Source organism: Patagioenas fasciata, chromosome 6, assembly GCF_037038585.1.
Source record: "Patagioenas fasciata isolate bPatFas1 chromosome 6, bPatFas1.hap1, whole genome shotgun sequence".
Taxonomy (NCBI): domain Eukaryota; kingdom Metazoa; phylum Chordata; class Aves; order Columbiformes; family Columbidae; genus Patagioenas; species Patagioenas fasciata.
This window is the reverse complement of record NC_092525.1, coordinates 11,704,683-11,726,656: the sequence shown is the minus strand read 5'-3', so window position 1 is coordinate 11,726,656 and position 21,974 is coordinate 11,704,683. Positions and strand designations below refer to the sequence as shown.

General features: G+C 49.5%; 1 protein-coding gene across 1 annotated transcript in view; it reads right to left on the bottom strand.

Annotated features, from left to right (window-relative positions):
- ERI3 (ERI1 exoribonuclease family member 3) overlaps positions 1 to 21,974 on the bottom strand; it is a 132,572-nt gene that overhangs the window by 57,648 nt on the left and 52,950 nt on the right. The window contains exon 6 of the mRNA XM_065842550.2: positions 20,833 to 20,905. Within this exon, the coding sequence (XP_065698622.1) occupies positions 20,833 to 20,905 (73 nt within the window). The remainder of the gene's footprint in view (positions 1 to 20,832; positions 20,906 to 21,974) is intronic.

The window sequence follows — 21,974 nt, the reverse complement described above, 5'->3', positions numbered from 1 at the left end:
CCGGCAGCTCAGCAAGCCCCAGACACGCTGCCAGAGCAGCAGCTCCCTTGGGCTGGCACAGCAAGGGCTGTCCCAGAAGCCACGATCAGGCACTGAGCTTGAGATGGGGATGAAGACCAAAACCGCGACAGCAGTAGAGCAGATGTGGGGCCCCACGCCATCGGCCTGGCTGGAGGGCACCCAGGGGGCTGGGGGAAAGGGGAAGCCTGCATGGACACAGCTGTACTGCAATGGGGGTGTCACAAGCCCCGGCTCCCTGGGCTGCACCTCTGTCCACTGTCTTGTCCCCTGGCAGGGAGCTCCCATCCCTTCCCATGCTGCACAGCCTGGACCCACATTTGGGCCACCCAAGTCCTGCTGGTGATCATGGACACTGGAGTTCCTCTGTAAGCTCACGGAGCTCAGCCATACCTGCTCCAAGCAAGGGGGCGGCAGCCACAGGCACCCCCTCCCGAGCGCTCCTCTACTTTGGTTTGTTTGGGAATAACTGAGCTCTAGAGGAAGCCAAGACCCCAGAAATCCAGCCCCGTGGGCTCTGGCGCACGTGGATGGAGACGTTCAGCCATTTCCCACCCTCAGCCTTCACAGGAGCTGCTCTGCTCAGCTTTCTCACTCTGCCACACTGTATTGAACGCTCCATGCAATCTCCGAGTTATTTTAATAATTAAATGTTTATTGGCACATTTTTCCCATACCACTTCCAGACTTGCCTGATTTTCTTTCCAGCGAGTGCCTTCCCTTGGTTCAGTCCTTCCCTAGGATGCACACCTGCAAAACATTTCCTCTGCTCCCCCCACAACCAGCATCCCCACGGACTCTCAGCAGGTGCTGGGCACACGGAATAACCCCGTGCCAAACCCAGACGAACGGCTGGGGCAGAGCGCTGGATTTCTGGCCAGGATGATGCTTTATTCTGGCTCTGCATTCACAGCCCCTGTGCAGAGGCTGGGCTAGGTTGTGGTTTTTTCTCTCTTCTTTTACACTGTTCCACATTACTCCAGGCTTTGAAGTACAGAGAAAAGCAACACTCAATGTGGTGTTTTCTTTTTTTTTTTTTTTAAAGCTACCTTTATCATAGCAAATCTTTTCCTTCTCCGCTGTGTCGCTGGAGATAGATATCAAGCAAAAAGAAAGTCTCTTCTTCTAACAATGGATTTCCCTTCCCTTCTGAACTTCAAATAGAAAACTCTTATCTACAGCCACAGTTGACCAGAAGAAGAAAAGAAAAGAAAACAGACATATGGACTGAACCCAGGCTCTCTTTCTATTTACTCAAAAAGGCTGTGCTGGGTTCTTCACGCAGAGATGCTCTGAACATGTTTATAGCACGTATTTACTCACTTCACTCGCTATCCCCCCCACCACAGAAACCCACGTCCAGAACGACTCTCCCCTGCTCCATGTACCCTCTGCAATCTTTCCTTCGCTTGGCAAGCTCCACGCACCCGGGCCATCCAGCACAACAAAGCCTACACCCAGAGCTGGGAACAGCAAGAGCTCTTCCAACTCACCTAAAAGTAACAGCAGCGATGCCCCCAGCTCACAGAAAGCATTGCTTCTGTATAATGCAAGTTCTTTAAGTGACAGGATGGATCACAGGTCAGACCTTGCTGGTTGTACTCGCACAAGATGGCTTGAACAGCTCTTAGAGCAGCTGCTTCGGCCACCCATGACCTCCCCACACGCACACCCAAGGCAGCACCCGTGTACCAGCCAGCTCCTCTGCGTGTTCTAACAGCCCATCTTCTGGCCTCTGATGGAGACGCATCAAGGAGAAACATACAGAACCATGAAACAACTTCTCTTGCCCACTTCAGCCCCCTCCTGCTTGGGCTTTCGTCCCCTCCAGCTCTCCAATCTCTGCAAAGGCACAGCCAAGTGCCAGCTGGGCTGAACACCCACCTCCTGGAACTTGATGAGGTCCAGCTGCTGCCAAACCACCCTCACTCCCTGCCCAGCTAACAGAAATCAAATTGTGAGCGCTGTGCTTAGCAGGTAATGTGTCTCCCAAAGTCATAGTGCCAGGACCAACACGCACACAGCAAGAAACCCAGAGAGGCAGGTGCTGCTGCCTTCCCCACCTCCCAGTGCATCCTGCCGGGTGATGTGTGTTTCTTGAACCATTCTCGCTTTCAGCCATGACAGATGTAGTCACACAAGCCTTGGGGAACCTGGATTTATGACCATGGAGCACCTCCTGGCCACATTCCTCCTTATCCTCTCAAACCCACCTTGAGTTCAAGCACAAACAAGGTGGCCAAACAGACAAACCATTCTCCCCACCACTTGTGACACCATGGGCTCTGCCACCACAGACAGACACAGCCACGTGTTGTCCCCCAGCTGAAGCGACTCTCGCTGCTGGAACTGGAGCCAGAGTCCCAAATCAATCAGGGCAGAGAGGGCTGGAAACTTTCCAGATCATTTTCCATTAGAAATAAGAAGCTTCCTTAATCAAAAGCCAAATCTCATTCTCATTCGGAGAATCTGGAGCGCCAGGCCAAAGGGAGGATGAACTCCCACCTGAGACGTGGCCAGGAATCCTCTGCAGTCACGCGTGGGGACAACGCGTAAGTCCGAGCTCCGCTCCATTCAGACCTGACACAGTTTTGGTAACTCTACCTGGTTCCACAGCAGCCCCCAGCCAGGAGAGCCCAGCCTGCAGCCCCGGCTGGCCAGCAGGCTCTCCTGCAGTCCCACAGATCCTTCCAAGGAGCAGCATCATTCCTTTCATGTTAAACTGCACAAAAGCCCCCAGTGCTCTTCCCCCGGGGCAGTCCCAGTGTTGCAGAAGGTTCCTCGCTGTTGAGCTACAATGGGAAGATCCATCAGACAAAGCACCTTCTCTTCAAGCTGTCTGATGACAGATGTTCAGCCAGCAGAGCGGTGGGATTGGCGGAGCACCGCAGAGTGCTTTATAATTCCTGCTCCTCTCCTCCTTTCTCAGCATCTCCCGGGAGAGACACGATGATGGACGGTGACATAACTGACTGTTCGCAATCAAGGTAATGTAAGTAATGACAGCTGACGTGATTCCTGGAACGTGCAGGCGCTGCTGGCCCGTGTGTTTTGCCGACTGCGGGCAGCACTGCCAGAGCTCGTGGAGGGAGAGGAGACCAGAGCATGGAGGCCTGGCTGGGGAACAGGGGAGGAAGAGCCCCAACACTCAGAGGCTCTTTCCAAACTGGCTGCAAATAACTCATTACCTCAGCCTGCAGACTGAGCAGGAGCCAAGGGGAGGTGGGGAGCACCCGTCTCTTGCAGCAAACCCCTCCTGGGCTGGACCTCCCCCAAACCTGGGCACCACCGTATCTCTAGTGTCACCTTGGGCTGTAGTGCCCCCATTCCTTAGGAAGTAGCTTGTTGGGGCCTCATCTTTGATTTTCAGCAAAGCTTTTATTGCTCTGGCCCTGCCCCTGCTCCCCCCCACCATCAGTGACTATCTGGAAATGGCAGCAATAAGTCATAACCCAGAGCTCACCTCCCCGTGTGGCTGGCGCACAGGCAGCGCCACATCATCTCAACCCAAGGCAGTGGGGTGCAGCCACCCCAGGTTGCACACAGGCTCATGGAAGGAAAATACTGTGCAAGCTCATAGCTGCAGTCCTTTTTCAGAGCCTCAAAATTAGCAGGCAAATTTAACATGCAGAGAAGCGACCGATTAATAACCCAGCATTGACTTAAGAAGACATTGAATAATACATAGTGCTTGTACACGAAAGGGGAAAAAGTCAAGTCCTTCTGCTTGTCAAGTGCATCCGCCTTCCAAGCACCAAGAGCCGAGGAGAAACCTCGCTGCCAGCAGCCACGGCTTTAAGCAGCTCTTCAGAAATGCCTTTTGCTAAGATGAATGGCAAAACTTCGTGCCAAGTTAGACAGGCATTTGAAGAGGTCCAAGTACGGTGTTGTTTTAAATGTAATTAGCGCTGCCTGTTAATAAAGTCCCCTTAAACCTGCCAAGCAGAAGATGACGCTGAGCATTTGTAGCCCACAATGATGAGCTGTGCAGAAGCCCCATGTTGGCTAAGCTGATGGGTGAGGGGGTCTCCCCATGAGGCTGTCCCAACTTTTCCTCCACCCTGTCTGCACTGCGATCCTCCCAGCAGCTCGGGCACGTCAAGGAAACATCAGACCCAAATAGAAAAAAGATTGGCAGAAGCTCAACTGCAGGTGCTGGGCTCCACTGCACGATGATGGCAGCAGATGAAGCTGTGAACAGACTGTTCCCTTCCACAGCTTGATTTCGGCTTCTGTTGTTAATGCTGGCTTTGGTGTGAGACACTGAGCAGCGGTACCAGCACCCCTGTGTGGTGCTGTCTACTTTGCTAAACGATGATGGCAGAAGAAAAATTTGCTTCCTTTTGGGAACATTCCAAACCAGAACTAGCAGAAAAATGGTGTTTACCTTGACAACAGCCACTGGTTTTGTATGGGGGCTACATACACAATGCCCATTGTGAGAGGGGTGGAGTACTGCAGAGCACGAGGGATTTGTATATCATCAGTGAAATACTGTGAACCTCAAATGCTTTAATTTTTAAGATGGGGAAAAAACCTGAACAGCACCTCAGGCAGAGGCTCCCAACAGCCAGTCATCCTGACTCTCGCGGCTGAGTGACCCTCACAGAGATGCTGGGCGGATTTAATGCCTGAAGAGCAAATTGAAAATGAAAAGACTCACAAACAAGCCTTGTGGCTGAAGCTCAGGATCAGGAGACATGAGACTTAATTTCTATTCCGATCTCTGATACTGACTCACAGGAAAATCTTCTAACTCACCCATGCCTCAGCATCCCCAGAATAATATCTATTAGGCGTTATGAGCCTAGATTCATTCATGTCTTTAGAGAACTTTAGTATCTAGTGCCTGAAGACCGAAGGACCATCACTACGTAAAGCATGAGCTGTGTAGGACATAAGGTCAGAAGGTATTTAAAAAAGCAAAACACAAGGGAAAACATTTGAGCAGAAAACAGGATTCGTTTTCTTCAGATGTAAACGAGTGCCAGCTAGAAGCAGAGCTCCAAATATATAAATTTTAGAAGCAAAAAGCGTTTCTACAAAGGGGACCAAGAAAAAAATGCGATAAATAGACACGATTCTTAGAGTCTGATTTCCAGAGCAATAAGAGCAGAAACTGAGCCCAAAGAAAAGATCCGTATTAGCAACCAAATCCAATCATTCCGATAATAAAGAAGAGACATACGGACTGGTGCAGAACTATTTCCAGAGAGAAGTTTGTCTCTCCCAATCCTTTCACATCCCGCAGTGGCTCAATGGAAGAATACTTAAGAAGTTGCAAGTTTGGTCATAATGTGTAAAAAGCCCCTGAAATGCAACATCATTTACTCTTCTGTGGTATTGCTCAGCAGAGCTAATAAATCTTGCATGAGCAGAGCTGATTCTAATTTTCTAATATGAAAAGGCATTTGGATTGAGAGAGAGGGGAAGATAAAAGTGATTGAATCTCCAATAGCCCAGCGTCAGTGACAAGAAACATCCTGCTACGGACCCCAAGGAAGAATGGCTCCCCCTCCTCCCCGAACCACCGGCACACTCACCCGCTCGCATATCCAATTCTCCCTGCTTTCTGCTCGCCACGTCTCAGTCTCCCCTATTGACAGGACGTGGTTTTAAACACAGTTACACAAGTTATCATTTCTGCCTTTTGATCAATCTGAATTTTCAGGACAATTACCCTCTTAATCAATGATTGCTATCAGCAGCCCCTTGGATTCTTCACCAAGGCAGTCGTGCCGCCGGGGCAGACGGCGTGTGCATATGCAATGAAGCTGCGGGGAGGCGCAAGTCCATCTTCCCCTGACGTAGTCGTCGGCTGAAAGGGTGGAGAGCTGTGAAGGCCACTTCAAGGAACACCTGACGTAAAAAATAAGTGGAGGGAATTAAAAGGGACGTTGTGCGAGGTATCTGTGGCACATACGGGCTGGGGGGACCGGGGATCTGCTGAAAATATCACGAAGTTAAAAAATAAACCAACTAAACCAACAGATTTACCACCCATCAAAACCATATATTTAAGGGCTATCTATAGCCAGCATTAATCGCTCCTAATGAAACTAATAAAGTCCGTTTCCAATTAGCGAGTGAAACTATCAGAAGGAGGAAGGGCGGAAAGGCAGCTTTTAACGACCTCTAAAGACGTGGTGTTTGGATTTGGGGTTTTCTGCATTTTTTTTTGCCATCAGAAATTATTTAATATCACCAAAACGCCCCTAGCATTTACACACACAAAGCAAGCCTCCCGCCGCTCTTCCCTGCCAGGACTATGTGTTTCAGTAATTGATGTTTGCACAGAACCTCAGCTCTTGGAGGACACGGCTCCTCCCAGGCAACTCTCACCACCACAGAAACAGGGCCCCAGATATTCAGACGTCACCAGAAACCCCAAAGCAGCCGAAGCCCAATTGCAGGGGCCGTGGGTTGGCTGGGGAATGAGGCTTAGCATCCCTGCCCTTGCAAGACATGCAAGGCCACCTTATGGGCTTCCCCTGGGCACTGGACTCTTCGATACATCATTCTATCCAAAAAAATAGCTTGGCCAGACCCAGGCACCCTTGTGTCTTTCTGAACAGCGCCTGCAGGCAGCAATGCTGTGTCTCCTCCCAGGATGGAAAGCGCCCAGCACCTCTCAGGTGCTCAGAGGCTTTGGAACCTGGATAGCAAGAGGGAAATGCTGCTGGAAAGCAGTGTGTGGTGGCACTGAGTGGTGGCTTCACCATCTTGACCAGCAGATCGTGCTGGCTGGAAGCAGCAGAGGCAGCGCCAGGTGAGGGTGCTGGCTGGAGGAGCGCTCCGAAAGCACAGTATTTCACCAGCTATTTTACATGGAGAATTGCCGATCAAAGATATCCCCACTGTGTACTCCACAGCAATAAAAATAAAAAAAACCCACAAGAAGAATTCTTTAGGCGGGTAATGGGCATTTTATTCCTTTTTATGACACTAAACATAGGCAGCTGGCATAATTACACCACAATAAAGGCATAATGTGCACCTAGCAGAACAAACTCATACTTTTTATAATTAGGCAGAGCAAACACAGTCTGGGATTCAGTCACACAGCTTCACTGTCTCCTGGATTTGCCAGAGCCCCTGTCACCGCAGCACATCGGCCCCATTCCCACAGCTGGATTCAGCTGGATCCATGGGGAAGGCTGAGCAAGCAGAGCATCACCAGCGCTCTCCCGAATCAAAGGAATGGCCACGCAGCTCCACTGGTTAGAGCAGATCAAGAGCAGGGTACAAGGCAGGGAGGTGCACGATGGGTCCATGTTCAGCTCCTGTGGGGCAGCCGGAGGACGTCATTCACCTCCCGATCGGCACTGACTGACCCCACGGGCAAGGCCACAGCAGAACCAGCTCCACATGGCCAAATCATACTTGGTATGGCACACAGAGGTATGGGGACACCCCTATACAGCAAGGACCTTGGCCAAATGCAGTTGGTGGGACAATATCCAGATGGAAGTTGGTCTCTTTGCCAAGAGGCAAGGACAGAAGAGAATGTCGCAGGGAGGCTGAAAGACCCTCACCTACAGAAAGGGCCAGCTTGGACCAGCTGGAGGGTAGCGATTAGCTCTTTGCAGGCTTTGTGCTCCCATTAGTCCTGGTGGTCCTGCTAACCTGCAGACTTGCATCCTCCAAAACACACCAGCAGGCAGCAAGCGTGCTCCTCTGGCAGCTGCAGGCATCCAGCAGGACAGCGCCTGCCTGAGCGAGGAGCGCAGCCAAGGCGGAGATCCTAAATGATCTCTAAAATATTAACAGCATCAATCAGAGTCAGGCTGACAGAGGTTACAACACTGGGAGAGTGCGGAGAGTAGGCTTTCCTGTAGCTGGCACAAGACCATACACTAAATACCCAGAGTTTGTCTAAAAAATCGTCTGCAGGATGCACGCTGGAGCAGCGCTGGCAGAACGGTGCAACTGAGGTTTCATTTCCAGGCCATTGAAACTTGCTGGGGATGCTGACCACTGCACACAGAGTGGCCCAGCTACACTCCATCCTACACAGCTTAATGGAAATTGCTGGCTTTAAGGTATATTGAGAGCAATGCAGACAAGCATCCTGGCTCAAAGAACAGTGGGGGAGGCGGAGTTGATCCATCAGCTATGAATGAGACCTGCATATTCATCTGGGGATAGGATGCCCAAGAAAACAACAAATAACATCATTATGGGCTTTTTCGACATGAGATTCAACAGAAGGAAGATGCATGTTGTCAGTAAATATAAGCATCTTGCCTCCATACCTACTGACACCCAGAAGGGGACTGCTGAGAACCGGGTGGGTGCTGAGCAAGTTTGGGAGGGCTATGGTGCAACAATCCAGACCAGGACTTCAGTTTGCTCAGGAGCTTTGATGGCCCATAGAGCTGGCACAAGACTCACATCAGAGCATCCATGGAGAAGATGGTCCCGGTCTGCAGGAGACAGTGCCCAGGCAACTGGGAGAACCAGCCACTCTGAGAGAGGCCCTGGCTGGGTTCATGTTTTGGGGTGATCAGAGCCTCCCTCCCCAGCAGGCCAAAGAATAGGAGGTGAAGTTTACACCCAAATGAGGGCAAAAGATGGGCTGTTTCCTAAAGAAAAGCAGACTTTCCAGCCAGTTCTTAGCAAGCCACTGTGATAGATCCAGCCCATGGACTGCAGGCAAAGACCTCTTGCAAGGTAATCAGGTGGAGAGTAAGAGCCAGGATGGAGCCTGAAGTGCTGTGCGAACATGGAGAAAGGGCAGCAGGAGACTTTTAATCCCAGCTCTGGAATCAACTTGCTCAGTAGCCCTGGGGTTCTGAGGGATTTAATTAATTAATTTAGTGAGTGTGCAGCACTGTAAGTTATTAATATGCAAATTGTACTACAGTATCTCCCATCTCCCAGTTCTGCATCTCTTGCCACTTTACAATGAGCCCATGAGAAGCAAAAGCCAAGCCATGGTATATCTCTGTGTAACAGGGCAGAGGCTGCATCCCCACACTTTACAGCCAGCAGAGCAGCAGCAAAGCCTCATCCCTTTCAGCAGGATAGTGCAACACACTCAGCACAGGGCACCCGGAACACCTCATATGAGAAAAGCTCTTTCCACTTACTGGCAAGCCAGTTGCTACCATAAACCAGCCTGCTGCTGCTGGTGGAGGTGGCAGACAGCCACTCTTCCTCTTGTAGCCATGCTGGCGTGGTAGGACAATGAGGACTAAACCAGTTAATGTTTTAATCCCCAAGGCTAGAAAAGTGTGATTAACCCCTCATCCTTCCCCAGAGAACTCCACAGGTTCATTTTCATGCTCCCGTGTGGAGCTCCTGTCTTTTAAATGAAGAGGACACGGCTCCTTTCCCAGGAACCAGGCAGCTGTGCTGGTACCCACGCAAAGCCCCAGCAGGAAGGCTGGGATGCAGGGATGCTCTGCCCCTCGGGACTCTGGGACAGCCCATCTTTCACACGTTGCACCTTCGCCTCCCAGCTCCTCCTGGCCTGGAATGCAGCACACGTTGCAGGATTATTGTAAAACACGCCTTGCCTCTAATCCCTTCTCCTCTTGCCCTGCTCTGGTATTGACTGCGGGGAGTTGTGTCAGGCCCAGGGTCAGACCTGCCTCTCGCAACACCGGGGCATGCAGAAGGCTCCAGACTCTCTGACTGACCACAGTACGCATGAGATGGGAAAACAGGCTATCCCACACGTTCACATAAGCAGCCACATGAGATCAGAGACCCCTCAGCTTCTACCAACAGCATCAGTGTCCCACAGGCACAACCGCAGTCCTGCGTGGGGCTGAAACGCCAGATCCGCACCAGACAGATCAGCTTGCTGGGGGATTGAGGGCCTCATTCTGACCATCCTTACAGTTTCCCTGTATTGCTCCCGAGCTGCAATGTCAAGTGCATATTACATGGTAACCCTAGATGCAAGCAAGCCGTGCTGCAGTCATACTGTACACACCGTTATCCCCAGCTACAGCAAACACCCCGCTGACAGGTCCCCGTCACACCATGACCAGCCCTGCAGCAACTCCCTGCCTGTTCGAACCCAACATGGGGTCCATGAGGGCCATTTCAGCCTACATAACCTTGACATCGCAGAAAGATTTCTTACCAAAAGCACAAGTTGCTTACGTTCCATTGTGGGTTATATTGCTTGTTTTTGAATGCTCTTTCTAAAACTTTGACACCTACAGCCCATAAACAGGTGGGACCAGGAGAGCCAGCATGGCTCCTTCCTCAACCCGAAGCAGCAACCAGAGTCATGGTGTAAAGGTCTGAGCAGGATGTTTAACCTCAGCAGCAGCACACACAGAGCCAGATGGGAGCCAGGAGGCTCCTTGGTGCGGGGGACAGATGTTCAAATCCCCCAGCAAGGGGGGTGCAGGCACAGGGAGGTGCAGCCGAGCAATATGGCACTCGGCAGGGAGAGCAGCAGGCAGGGGCTGAGCAGCTGCCTCTGCGCCTTTCACCTGCAGGCTATGGTGATGTGTGTGTAGAAGAACCACGAATGCCAACCTGCCTCCAACCACTCGCACAGACAAGGGTGCTTTCAGTAAAGAAAACATTGCAATGCACTCAGCAAACTGCTGCTTACAATCTCATCTAGAAGACAAAGCTTTTGCACTAGTTAAAAAAAGCACAAAAGTGACAAATTCTACTCTCTGCTTTGTCCAGTATCCACAGGCTGTGTGGGGCCAAATAAAATAATTGTGTTCCTCAGTTTCTCTTGAACCACCACCACCACCTTTTTGTGTTATTTCAGAGCACTCTGTACCACACGTGGCACCAGGAGTTGTTGGAGCCTGAAGGCACTGCCAAATAAGAAAAGCTGCCTTGAGATTTCCCTGGTACAAACATCCCAATCTGACAGAACCAGGAGAGGAGCAGAGACTGTACGTGGCACCCAAGGCAACGGCCCCTTCTTTCCCTGCTCCAGTATTCCCAGTTTCAGTGGTGCGTCCCAGGGAAAGCAACACAGCCTGCGTCCAAGTGCAAGGGCACAGAGGCGTCTCAGCAAACAGGGTATGACTAGGAAAATCTCAAGAGCTAAAGGCCCCACATCCCTTTCTTCATCCACAGAGCCTGTTTACTGATCTCCTTGCAGCAGGACATGACCAACAGCTGTCCACCACAACCACGCAGAATAAACTTTTCCCTTTCTCTGAGCACTTTTATTCTTCCAAAAATGATTTCTGCTTAGTCTTGTCTAAGCTAATATCACAGAACCCTCTGTCTTCCCCTGGAGGTCATGTCTTCCCGCTCTCTGACTCTTCTTCTGTTCCTTTTTGGGCTTTCTCCACCTGTGCCAGGTTCTCCCTAAGTGCAACATGCAAAACTCTTCTTCTCCAAAGGCTAAAACAAGGCTCCAAAGGCTAAAACAAAGCTCCAAAGTGCCCTGTTTAGGAAAATAGCTGAGATTTTGACATACGTCTACTGCAATTATAATATATATTAGCAAAAGAGAGTGTAAGAGAACCCCTGATGGTAAAGAAGTTAATCTGTGTGTGAGATGCCATGAGATGAACACAGGCGGGATAGATACAGGAAGGACAGAAGGATGAAAGCTCCAGGAAGAGTTTGCTGTTAATAGAAACAAAATACTGATGGGTTGCCTTTGTAATGGAGTAGCTCTAAATGGTTTTCACATTGTCTGAATTGTCTTTACCCACCCAGCACGGTCTAAACAGCAGCAAGTGAGGAATGGGCTGCATGTGCCCGGCCCAGAGCTTTCTGCTTGGCTTGAGCTTGCTCTTTCACACAGGTGTGCATTTCATGGCCAAAAGGAGTTACTAAACTAATCTGATATTTTGCAAGCCATGAAACGTAGCTACTTTCTGGTGAACCAAGAGCTTACATTAACCCTCTGGGGGCCACATCTTTCCCATCTGCTCCCAGAACAGTTCATGCAGACACATGCTCCACAGCAAATTGTCCCTGTGCTTTTAGGATGCGATGAAAAAAACCACCAACGAATGATCAAGGAGAGGAAAACACACAAAACCATTTGATTTAGGTGAACATGGACACTGCTCGTTTCTGCCCTGCTGGGATGGGCATGTGTTATCGCTCAAGTCATCCAAAACCAGTGAAGCCTCCAGGCTGCATCTAGAGCCCCTGTCAGTTGTAGCAAGACCAGCTCCTGAGACTGCAAGAGAAGGAAATGAAATGCAAGGCTGGGATCATTACTTTGAAACTATAAGCTCGTGCCACTGAGCCAAAGCCTGTTATATCGACATGGGTCTGTGTCACCCCAGCAGCAGAGATCATTCTCCATCTCCGCTGGCTCGGCTCCCCTCCTCCCGGCACAGCTCCGCAATGCTCTGCCCAGTCTAACTGCAGAAAAACTCCCAACGCTCTGCCCAGCAGGTTAAAGTTATAGGGCTGAGCTACTGCAGAGCAAAAAGTACCCTGCTGACTGCTCCACTACGCTTGGAAGTTGCCGGCAAAGCACAAAGTGCCACTTGCGGAGGAGCAAATAGCAAAAACCCCAAGTTTTCTTCCCTGGGGCAAGGAGCCCAGAGGGGGGTGTTGCTTCTTAAAGCCTCGAGTATTTAAAAGGCTTCCTTTTGTTTTATGAGAAAGTGGATGCCCAGACCAACCCCAATGGTTACTCGTGTGCATTCTACCTTGGCACATATTGCAAATCCACCACATCAACAACCCCTGGGTCCATCTGGCTATAAATTCTAGGGAAACTGAGGCAAAGAAGTTTGATACACCAACTGCAGTCAGCAATAGGACAAGGGGGCATGGGCTGAAACTCTGCCAGGGGAAATTTAGAAAGCAATTCTGTGCAGAGAGGGTGGTCAGGCATTGGAATGGCTGCCCAGGGAGGTGCTGGACTCACCGGCCCTGGAGGTTTTTAAACTGAGATTGGACATGGCATTAGTGCCATGATCTGGTCAATGGACTGGAGTTGAACCAAGGGTTGGACTGGATGATCTCTGAGGTCTTTTCCAACCCAGTCGACTCTGTGATTCTGTGAACCCATCCCGTATCACCTTCTGATGAGTCCGGGAGGAGGAAAGGGAAAAGACTGCCAAGAACTTGCAGACTCTCACCCTCCCTTCCCAGTGCAATCCCCCGTATGTTGGTTTTCTTTGTAAAAGTGTTCTTACTCAGCATTCCTTGCTAGATAAGGAAGGGAGGACAGGTCCCTGTGCATCGGGACAGGGAGAGCTGCTCCTCTAAGGCCTCTCCTGGATGCCCTTTCCCTTTGAGATGACTATCCTCGACTGTCTCCTTGTCTTCCTCCCTTTGATTTAAGAGTTCCTCTCCTGGCCCTGACAGTAAGGTATTTCTGTCCCACAGATTATAACTCACTCTGGGCTATTATTCAACTCCCAAGCCCTGGCCCTGCTGCATTTAGTCCAAACATAATATCCTTCATGCATATATTATCTGTCTCCCTATTATCTGGAATCATTTCGGAATTAAATTTCAGTCCTGCAATATTGGCTTGAAGAGCGGCTCGCTTTATGGGCTAGTCAAAGGTTAGAATACCAATCAAAATAACACTGCCGATGCAGAGAGACATTTTAATATTCCAAAACCCGGTAATTGTAAAAGGACATAATATTTTTTCCCTGATTACCCCAAAGGCAACACATGTTAACAAGGCGAGGGAGAGACTGAAAGAAATTTCAGAGTTCAGACAGCTGCACGACAGATTTAAAGGAGAAGCGGTGGACGGCTGCCACGCTGCAGCCCCCGAGCAGCAGGGCTCCCTGCCCGCGCCGGCAGCCACGCTCCCCGGGACCCGTCCCCTCCGTCCCCAACCTCCTGGTGTTTGTGCCACTCACGCTCCCCCCGGTCAGGAGTCTTCACGGGTGCTCTCACCGCAGCGGAACGGAGCAGCCAGGGCTACGCTGAGACCAAGAGTCGAAGATTATCACAGCAGAAGAAAGCGCTGCGATCGGTTGGCCTGACCTGCACAGGCCCCAGATTAATTCCTCTTTGAAGCAGAGCTGATCTTTTTAGGGAAAAAAAACTTCCCTCCTGAGCTGGAGAATCCACCGTAGTTGTTCCAATGGTTAATCACCCCCACTGTAAAAACCTGCACGTGATCTACCTTGCTTTGGCTTCCAGGCACTGGAACTGCTTATGCTTTTGCCTGCTAAGGTGAAGAAACTTCTCATCGCATTTTGGATCTCCCTTTAGGTACCTGAGGAGTACATCTGAGCCTCCCTTACCCTTCTTGCTGGTACTCTAAATGGCTCGCAGGCTCTTCACTGCATGGCGGAGTGTTCCCATGGGTCTTGCAGTTCTCATCCAGTCTTTGTGCTTCCAGAATCCTTTCTGATGCAGAGACAGGACCCAGCATCCCATACCAGCCAAGCCAGTCCCAAGGAAAGAGAAGATCCAGCCCCTCTGCTCCTACTCACCATCACCCATTTACAAATCCACCTCCTGGATGCAGTATCAGCACACTTTATCAAAAATTATGTTCTCTTTCACTGATAAAAGTGCTAAATACAAGAGGTCTGAGAAACAGATCTCTGTGGGACCCCACTACGAAGACATGTACTCCATGATGATTATCCATTTACAATTAAATGCTAGGAGCTGTCAGTTTGCTCGTTCTTAATCAATGTAATGTGTGCCATGTTGATTTTGTATCACCCTTGTTTCTTAATCAAAATGTCATAAGGTACCAAGTCAAATGCCTTCCAGAAGTATATTACAGTGACATGGTTACCTTTATCAACCAAACATGTAGTCTCATAAAAAAAATATCAAGTTAGTTTGAAAAAGATCTAGTTTCCATAAATCCACATTGATTGGCATTATATTACCCTCTTTTCATTCTTTATTAATCAACTATGATATCTGGCTTTTCATTACTTTGCCCAGAATTAATGTCAAGCTGATAGGGCTATAATTACTTCATCGGTCATCCCATTTGCCCTTCTAAATTACTGGTACAACATTAGCTTTCTTCCAGTCCTCTAGAACTTGCCCCCTGTTCAAAGACTTATTAACAGTCCAGAGCTTCACATCAGCTCTTTTAAAACTCAGGTAAACCAGCTGTGCCAAGTGCCAACCAAAAGCCACCACTTAACTTCATCAGAAAATTGTGTTGTAACAACAAACGTTTCCCTCAGCCATAGGGCATCCTCCGCCTTCCTGTAAACACAAAGTATTTATTAAACACAGTCGATTTTGCTGTTATAAGCAATTCCTTCCAACTATGAATCGATGCCATTGCATAGACGCTTTTCTTTGCTAATCCCCATGGAAAAGACACTCTTACTCCCCTTAACCCTGGAGTCGCGCTGCTCCCTGCGTTTCCTTTCACAGCCTCTCCCATTCCTGCCTTCTGATAGACTTCCCAAAGCCAAGAGCTCTGCAGGTGGGGTAAGGAGCCCCAGAAAGCCCAGCTCCCACTGAAGGAAGGGGTGACAGGGTCTCAGAGCACCCACCCAGCTGCAAACCAGCAAAGCACTGAGCACCGTGGGTACATGAGCAGCTCTTCCCAGTTGAGTGCCAACATCTTCATGTGCTTGATGCTATGGCCATGAAGCACTCTGCCTGAGCAGTCCTCCTCTGTCATTTCTAACCTTACTAGGCATTTTCTATTCCTTATAGCCAGTAACTCAATAAGCAGGCAATAGGTAACAATCACAGTAAGTCCTCAAGAAGTTAGACCTCATGAAAGCAACTTCCAGGCATATGGACCAAAAATAAACCATTTCTCAGTCATACCACTTCAACATTCTTAATCCTAAGCACTCAAGACACTTGAGCACCAAGTGTCTGAGAAGCACTCGGAGCTCCTCCTCCCACCTCGAAGGCAGAAGGAATTGCTAAAGCAGATGAAAGACAAAAAGCTGCTAGCAAATCTTTGTTTGTTTAAGATGTGTTTATTTCTAGTTGCCAAATATTAACAAAAACATCCTATTACATGCTTCCTCTGTCAGATTTCACAATGCCAGTAGGTGACCTCAAAACACTTGTGCATGTGTATTAACAGGTTTTTTTTCCAACTACCAGTATCTAGAGATCAATAAAGGCTGGGCCTGGCAAAGTCCAGCTCTGCGCTCAGCCATGGCACCCCCAGCATGGTCATGTTGGACTCCCCAAGGCTCTGCCAGCTCCAGTTCATGATGCCCAGAGAAGGAAAGGCGCATTCCTCCACACACATCATTGAACCCTTGCCTTTCACAAAAACTCTCCTGGACTTCAGGTGGATGCCAAAGTAGGACCAGCTTTCTGTTGCTTCTAAAGCAAGCACTGTATCTAAAGACATCGAAAGAAATCAAAGATGGTCAATCATGCCGGGAGAGCTGTCCTGAGAAAGGGGTCGCTCTGCGATGGGTAAGGGGATACATAAACCACTCATCTTTTAATCACATAACACCCAGAGAAGAAATGGAAGATCAGGATAGTGTATACTGTATTAAAAATAGCTTCCACAACCCAATTCTAGAGTCACAAAGCCCACCAGTGCCTTTGTGCCAGTCCTCCAACAAGTTACGCTGTCCTGGAAGAGACACAATTAAGCGAGAATATGACAGAGGCCTCAAGTCAAAAATAACACAAGGGAGAAGAGCTGGAAACACTTGTTTGCACTTTCATGCAATGCAAGACCTAGGCCCAAGAAAATCATCCGATTGTAGGTTTAAAAAACAAAAGGACCTGCATCTTCACACAACATATGAGCACTCAGAGTATAATTAATCCATAATTAAATAGCAAAACTCATTGCTGCAGCATGCTGTAGAAACCGAAAGCATGAGCAGACTCAGAAAAGGACATACAATATTCTGGTAGAAATATGTGGTAAAACCAGTGGGTACTAGATGCACTGGTCTGGAGGTAGCTGCCAATTCTCAATTCTTGAGAGGACAACTGCTGGGAACCAGAAAAAGCTGACTTGACCCACATCCTCCTTGTTACACCTGCAAGCACCAGCTACCAACCTCTGGCATTGGGGTGATCTGAGTTAGACCTCTGGTCTGGTCATTCTGACACCCTGATCATCCTTCTAATGCTTTTCTTGCCCAAGCTAATTGTAAGAAAATCTAGTGTAACCCCTTCTTTTACCTCCTCCCACCACGGCGTGCTCCCTGCTGCCCACCAGCTTTCCCATTCCCTGCTCCCGGCCAGCCTGCGATGGCAGGTACCGCGTCCTCAGCCTGACACAGCGCTGGCTCCATCCCTGCGGGGTGAGGATCCATCACGGGACCAACCGTGCCACTAGTTCACATGAGACCTGGAACAATAAACAACAGAGGTCCCCGAAAGAGCAAAAGGAGCTCAAACAAGAACTGATCCTTGCGTTCAAATTAGTGTTAATGCATTTATCCAGGCTACCTGAGGATGCTCTTGGGGCAGCAGATTGGCTGTAGCTTGTTAGCTGCAGCAGTTTCCCTTTTCACATAAATCTTGACCCACAGCCTCCTGCATGCTGCTTGCATTACTCCACTGGTGCCCCTCTCTCCTGGCATGAAGCACTCTCTGCAATTTCCATCCTGTGCATCCAGCGATGCAGCTCAGGTTCTGCACCTGAGTCCTAACCCATGGGGCCTCTGCAGATTGACGTGACAGGTACATAAGGAGAACTGGCAGATGGGATGGTGGCTCTCTATCGAGATGGTTTAGGGGGATATCTGAAATGTTGCAGCATTCAAAGAAAGCCTCCTCTGCTTTCTGCTCCCCTCCCACAAGGCTGAGCTAATCGAAGTGAAGAACATGATAAACTCTCTGCCCCGAGTCAGCTCTATGCTGACAGTTCACTAGAGATACAAGATCGCTCAGTGACATTAAAAATGTCAGCAAACACCGATCAGGCTTGACGGAAGGGATGCATTAACAGGCTGGAGGGGCATAGGGCAAGGTAAAACTTCAGCAAATGCGGTCAAGTGCACAGGGAGCTTTTCTCCTTTTGTCCTCCACAGAAGGCTTTTTCACAGATCCCAAAACTCCTTGGCCACCATCGCAGCGGTCAGGTGTGGAGCTCACCACCACCTGCACGGCCAGATCAACCCAGAAATGTTCCCTGAGGTGACACAAGCCTGGCAGCCAGCATGGGGCTGATCCCCCGCTTCAGCTTGTCCAAGAGGCAAGCCTTGGATACTCTGAAAGAAGCCTGGAGGCACATGGTGCTCACCTCAACTGCTGCTGCAGCACAGCAGTGACAAGGGAAGGAGTTTACTGGAGAAGGAACCCTGAGATAGACCGTCTCACCACCTCGGGAAGAGGGACTGCTGAGCTCTGGAGCATCCTGCACCTTGGCAGAGGGAGCACTGACAAGGATTGCTTCTTCAGATGATCCAAAATAAAGAGGAGCTGAAGCCGTGTGCGTATGGGTAGAGGGAATCTGGAAGATATTTTGCTGCCACTGCACTACCCAAACACATCTGCTGCATGTACACATCTTTCTGTACGTAACCTTTCTCCTGTACTTGCAGCAGCAGTTCCCTCACTCCATAGGGTCCTCTTGGTGTCACTGCTCGCAAGCAGAGACCCAGAGGACAGATCACAGATGCAGGTGGGGCCATCCTGGAGGAAGCTGCTCTCAGTCATACGTGCCATTTACACTCACATGAACAGTTTTCTTGACATCTGAAACATCCAAGTCTCTGCATTATCCACGACCTAGAAATTTAGCAGTTCCACACCACCATCCCCAACACCTTTACTTCATGGATGAGGTCAGAGGCAGATTCAGCCTAGGACATAATTTTAAGTCAGGAATGTGTCAGAGGGAGGGGAAAAGGGGCCATCTGAGCTATCCAGGGAAGAGCAGGGGGGCTACACATTTGTCCATCCTGATTTGTCCCACACTGGGAGCTCACTCAAAACAGACTGAGGTCTCACTGGGTCCAGCTGCTTGGCCACAATTATTTACCTAAGCTGGAAATCGTCTCTCGTGAAAACACGCAGGCGGCTCCCACACAAGAACCACCAGAGAGCGAGGCAGTGAGTGGCATGGAAAGATCTTCACCCTGGGGTGAGAGCAAGCGCCAGGGGAGGCAGCTCTGCAGCCACAGGACAGGAGAGGTCCCTGCTCTCCTCTTCAACCTGGGTCACTTCCCAGAGGGACACAGGGACCCTGGAGCCGCCCTGCATGTCACAGGGCATCAGATATTAAAGAGTCAGAAAAACTGCAGATTTTTAAGGGATTAGAGGGTTTGGAAGAAGGTGAACATTTCTCTCATGTGTCCCCTCCCCATGTGATCTGAGGCATATCAGAGCCTTACTTTCTGAGTAACACCTGTAGAAGAGGACAACCCCAACCCATGTGCCCCCATCCCACATGCTCAGACTCCGACCCCTTCAGAGAGCTGGGCAGGGGAATGCTCCACTGCAACAGCTTCCTCCTCTTCCTCCCACCTTCAGCTCCGTGCTTGGTGCTCCACAGATTCTCTCCAGCCCTCAACTTTGTATCACGGTATTTGCTGAAGCCCAATACATGAATGCCCACCTTGAAGAACAGCCGCTTGCCTGGATGTCCAGGTTAGGATGAATCCCAGCTCCCAACATGCTAATTTCAGGAGGCTCGAACTATGGGAAAGAGCCATAAGTCATTCATCCTAAGGACTAGAGGAGCACAGCTGGATCAATCTACTTCTTCGCAAACATCACGGAACACAGGGATTTTTTTTTTAAATATTATTATTCTGCAGCCATCAACCTGCTGGTTATGTAGCTGCTATCCATTCACCGGAAGTTTAGTGAACTTCAAACGGCGATCATTAATGGTCACTGAACTGCAGAATGCCCCAATGTGCTTTCAGATTTCATTTACCAAGGACCAGCAATCAGCCAAAAGATTTGCTCTGACAGCAGGGAAATACAAGACCCTTTGACAAGTTCAGCCGGGAATGTGCTGCCAGCATCCCTTGTTAAGTTCATGTTCTACCCTATTTGACGGAACAGATCATGCAAATTGTCCTTCTGCGGCTGCTCAGCCTGTCACTCATTCTTCCATTTAAAACAATAAATAAAAGAACAAAAGAAAAGCCCACAAGTACGACAAGCTGTTTACAAGCAAATTCCACTTACTGAGACCCCTAATTATCAGGAAAAGGTACAGAAATCCAAATACAACATTAAATTGGTTGGGGGAAGGGAATCTTACTCATCCAAAGGTTTAACCAGGAGGGCCACCCCAGTTTCTCATGTGCACAGACCCCGGCCTCCCCCCTCACCCTGCTACTGCTCGTAATCACACTTGTTCTTTCCTTCCCACTTTGATTTGTGGCTTATGGCATCACCACGTTCTCCTGTGCCAGGAGACCCTATGGCTGCACAGCAGGGTCTGTAACCGGTCAGAGAAGCTGTGAAGCAACACCAGGTGCCAGACAGTGAAGTCCAAGACATTTTGTTCTGCAAAGTGACCACCAGTCTCTGAGGTGGACAGGCTGTTGAGACATCTCCCCTTCCTCACAACACAAAGGGAAATGCTGATTTTTATACTGGAATATTTCCACATTTATCAACCAGAAGTTGAGTTGAAGGGAATCAAGCTCCTAGAAGCCTTATATGGCTGTAAAACAAAACAGAGTCAGCAACACTGGGGCCAACACAACCATTGTCGAAGGGGGCCTCACAGTGTCCCACTATTATGCAGAGACACCGCACTGTGCCCACCACAATGGGATTCTCCCCAGCTGCAGAACACATCCCATCAAGTACAGTAAGACTCTATTAGAGGAGATACAATAGGGAGCAGGAGGACTCGCTCAGCCCAGCTTCTGAGAAAATAACTCATTTCAATGCAAAACAGCAGTAGTTATTAGACACCTCCTTAAAGAGGAAAGGAGAAGGACAAGGGAGGGGGAAAGAGGGAGACGGGGACCATGGCAGTTTGCAGAAAAGTACCTTTTTCAGATTAATCCACTGTTTGAAGTAATCAGCAACCGGCAACCCTAAGTACTGGCATTGTCCTGGTAACCTGTAAGAGAGAAGAGAGAGCAGGTTTGATTCAATCAGTGTCCTGACAACACAAACTCTGTTTCCTTAAGTGCATTTCGTTCTGAGATGGAAGAGACCCTCAAGTCTGCCGTAACATGCTGCACATCAGAAAGACTGTAGCTCTTGGCAAAAAAACCCTATCTCTCAAAAGAGCAGAGCTTAGCTGAAGACTTGTATACATCCAGCCACATCCAGGCTGAACATTTGGAACGGGAGCTCTGTGTAAGGGCAGCACACAGCTCTTCTCCACAGTGCCTAACACACGCAAACATGACGGGAGCATCCAGGTTGTCCTTGGCTAAATGAACTCATCACAAATCCCTGCAAAACCATCCTGCTCAGCCAGCAGCTTACAGGGCAGACAGAAGGACTGACAATTCACTTGTCATGCGCTGGTGCTTTTCCACTTGGCCTTCATGGTTAAAACACCAAGTGAGACATGAGGGAGGGAAGAAAGCACCGATGGACTCATTTTTGGGGGTTGTAGTGCTGCAGGACCAATGTTTTAGGGCTAAGAAAGGAGAGGCTGCTTTCCAAGCAGGTACCTGGGAGAAGACAGCAGTCACAACTCTGAAGACACAAGGTGCTGCATCTGTCGCACCCCAGGTTTGAGCACATGCAGCCAGAGCTGCGAGCAGGGTATTTAACCTCTCCCTGCCCACAGCGAGTCGCCAGAACAGGGTTAACAAAACAAAACCACACCAGGAAGGGAGGTGGATGGCCTGAAGGGATAGCAGGACCCCAGCATTTGGAAAGCTGTTTCTCCCACGCTGTGTCAGCCCCGGTGAGCTGGCGGGGGAGCTACGATGTGCTCCTCTCCATCAGCAGACGGGGAAGGCTGAGTCGCGAAGCCGTGCGGCTCCAGCCCAGCCTGTGCAGGGAGATGAGTTATGTGAGTTTTCCCCGGCCGGTTTGATCTGATCAAGAGTAATTGATGGATCTCGTCCATTCACGTCCTGCTGAGCACGCCTGGGGCACTGGTCACAGTACCTTTAACTGAAGCAAAGGAACATCCCAAATAAATATGTCAACTAAATAAATGACTAAAT